We start from the raw sequence: 1,850 nt of genomic DNA on the forward strand, positions 1-1,850 counted from the left end.
TTGAAGAAACTTTGTATGTTGAACAACCACAAGGTTTCATTAACAAAGAATTTCCTAATCATGTATACATCTTAGATAAGGCTGTTTATGGGTTAAAACAAGCACCAAGGGCATGGTATGCAATGCTTACCAATTTCTTAAAATAGTTGAAATTTAAACAAGGATCAGTTGCCCCCACATTATTTCGTAATAAAGTTGGGAATCATCTAATGCTTGTTCAAATTTATGTTGACGATATTATTTTTGGCTCTACTGACCCAACTTTGTCTAGTGAATTTGAGAATTTAATGAAGAGTCAATTCGAAATGAGCATGATGGGTAAAATCAACAATTTTCTTGCGTTAAACATTCGTCAAAGCAGAGAAGGAATTTTCATTAACCAAGAAAAATACACGAGGAACTTGCTTGAGAAGTTTGGAATGACGAATAGCATGAAGCTAAGAGTGCCAATGGCAGTTGGAACGAAATTAACACCTTCATTAGATACACCTGTTGTTGATCTTACTTTGTTCAGAAGCATGATAGGTTCCCTATTTTATTTAACTGCAAGTAGACCTGATATCATGTTTTCTGTATGTAATTGTGCTAGGTATCAGGCGAATCCAAGAAAACCACATTTAACAGCTGTGAAGAATATCTTTTGTTATCTCAAAGGAACAATTTCGTTAGGATTGTGGTATCATTCGAAATCTGGATTTTTCATTCAAGCCTTTTCGGATGCAGATCTTGGTGGATGTATTCTTGATAGAAAAAGCATAAGTGGAGGATGTCAATTACTGGATGGGGAGCTTGTCTGTTGGCAATCGAAAAAGCAAACTTGTGTTGTAATTTCCACTGCTGAAGCTGAATACATTTCTGCTGCTGCTTGCACTTCTCAAATCATTTGGATTCAAAGCCAATTTCGTGATTATGCAATTAATATGAAAAATACTCCATTGTATTGTGATTCACAAAGTGCTATACGTATTTGTCATAATCCAGTACAACATTCGAAAACGAAACATATTGCTGTTCATTATCATTTCATAAAAGATCACGTTGAAGACGAAAATATTGAAGTTCATTTTGTGAAAACAACTGATCAACTTGCTGATATTTTCACAAAACCTCTTGATGAAAAATCTTTTATGAGAATTTTGGCAGGTTTGGGAATGCTAGATGCGAATTCTGTACTAGGGTCAATCATACAAAATTAACAAAGTTCCTATTGGTGAAAAGGTGTCGATTCAAAGGCAAAATGATTCATTCAAAAGTTGATCGTATTAACCACTCAGAGGATACTGTTCACATTCGGTGCTTCGACGCACTTCGTTTTCATATATTGGAGCTGAAAATTTTCGTGTGTTTGGTATCATCTTTAAATTTTGTTAGTCTGTCTTTTATTCTTTGAAAAACTGAAAAACCAAAAATATTTTCATTTCTTTGTAATCATTTTCGAAAATCAAAATACCAAAAAGATTTTCTTTTGTTGTATGTTTTATTTAAAAAAAATCACAAAAATATTTTTCAATATTTTCAAAAATATAAAATCCAAAATGATTTTTGTTACTTTGTATTTTTTTTATTTTTCAGGTATCAAGGATGCTTACACGAAGAAATTTTCAAGGGTAATGCTTATGTTTCTTAGGGAATGTATTTTTCTTCAAACTATGCACTAGTTAAGTTGTCCCTAGAAGCATGCTACAACATGTCGACCCAAGCCTCCAAATACTCAATGTGTGTTTACGAAAGCCTTAAAGAAAATTTTCATACGAAATCTACTTCCCAATCAGGCTTACATTCGCATTAGTCACTGAGCTACCTTACTCTTCTCAAAATGAGTTAAGAGTTTACTGTTTGATCCAAGTCTA

At 33.0% G+C, this 1,850-nt stretch overlaps 1 protein-coding gene across 1 annotated transcript; it reads left to right on the plus strand.

The window, feature by feature from the left end:
• Nucleotides 1-305: 305 nt before the first annotated feature.
• On the plus strand, nucleotides 306-1,611 carry LOC111907060 (uncharacterized mitochondrial protein AtMg00810-like). The gene is made up of 3 exons (XM_023902849.1): nucleotides 306-508; nucleotides 590-824; nucleotides 1,573-1,611. Exons 1-3 carry the CDS (start codon nucleotides 306-308, stop codon nucleotides 1,609-1,611), a joined length of 477 nt encoding a protein of 158 aa, XP_023758617.1.
• The last annotated feature ends 239 nt before the right edge of the window (nucleotides 1,612-1,850 follow it).

Source organism: Lactuca sativa, chromosome 6 (assembly GCF_002870075.4).
Source record: "Lactuca sativa cultivar Salinas chromosome 6, Lsat_Salinas_v11, whole genome shotgun sequence".
NCBI lineage: Eukaryota > Viridiplantae > Streptophyta > Magnoliopsida > Asterales > Asteraceae > Lactuca > Lactuca sativa.

Bases quoted from the DNA above. Each gene is read 5' to 3' on its own strand.
- LOC111907060 (XM_023902849.1), top strand. From the start codon at position 306: ATGAGCATGATGGGTAAAATCAACAATTTTCTTGCGTTAAACATTCGT. The intron at 509-589 runs GTTCAGAAGCAT...TAATTGTGCTAG, and splicing joins CCTGTTGTTGATCTTACTTT to GTATCAGGCGAATCCAAGAA. The intron at 825-1,572 runs GTAATTTCCACT...TTTATTTTTCAG, and splicing joins CGAAAAAGCAAACTTGTGTT to GTATCAAGGATGCTTACACG.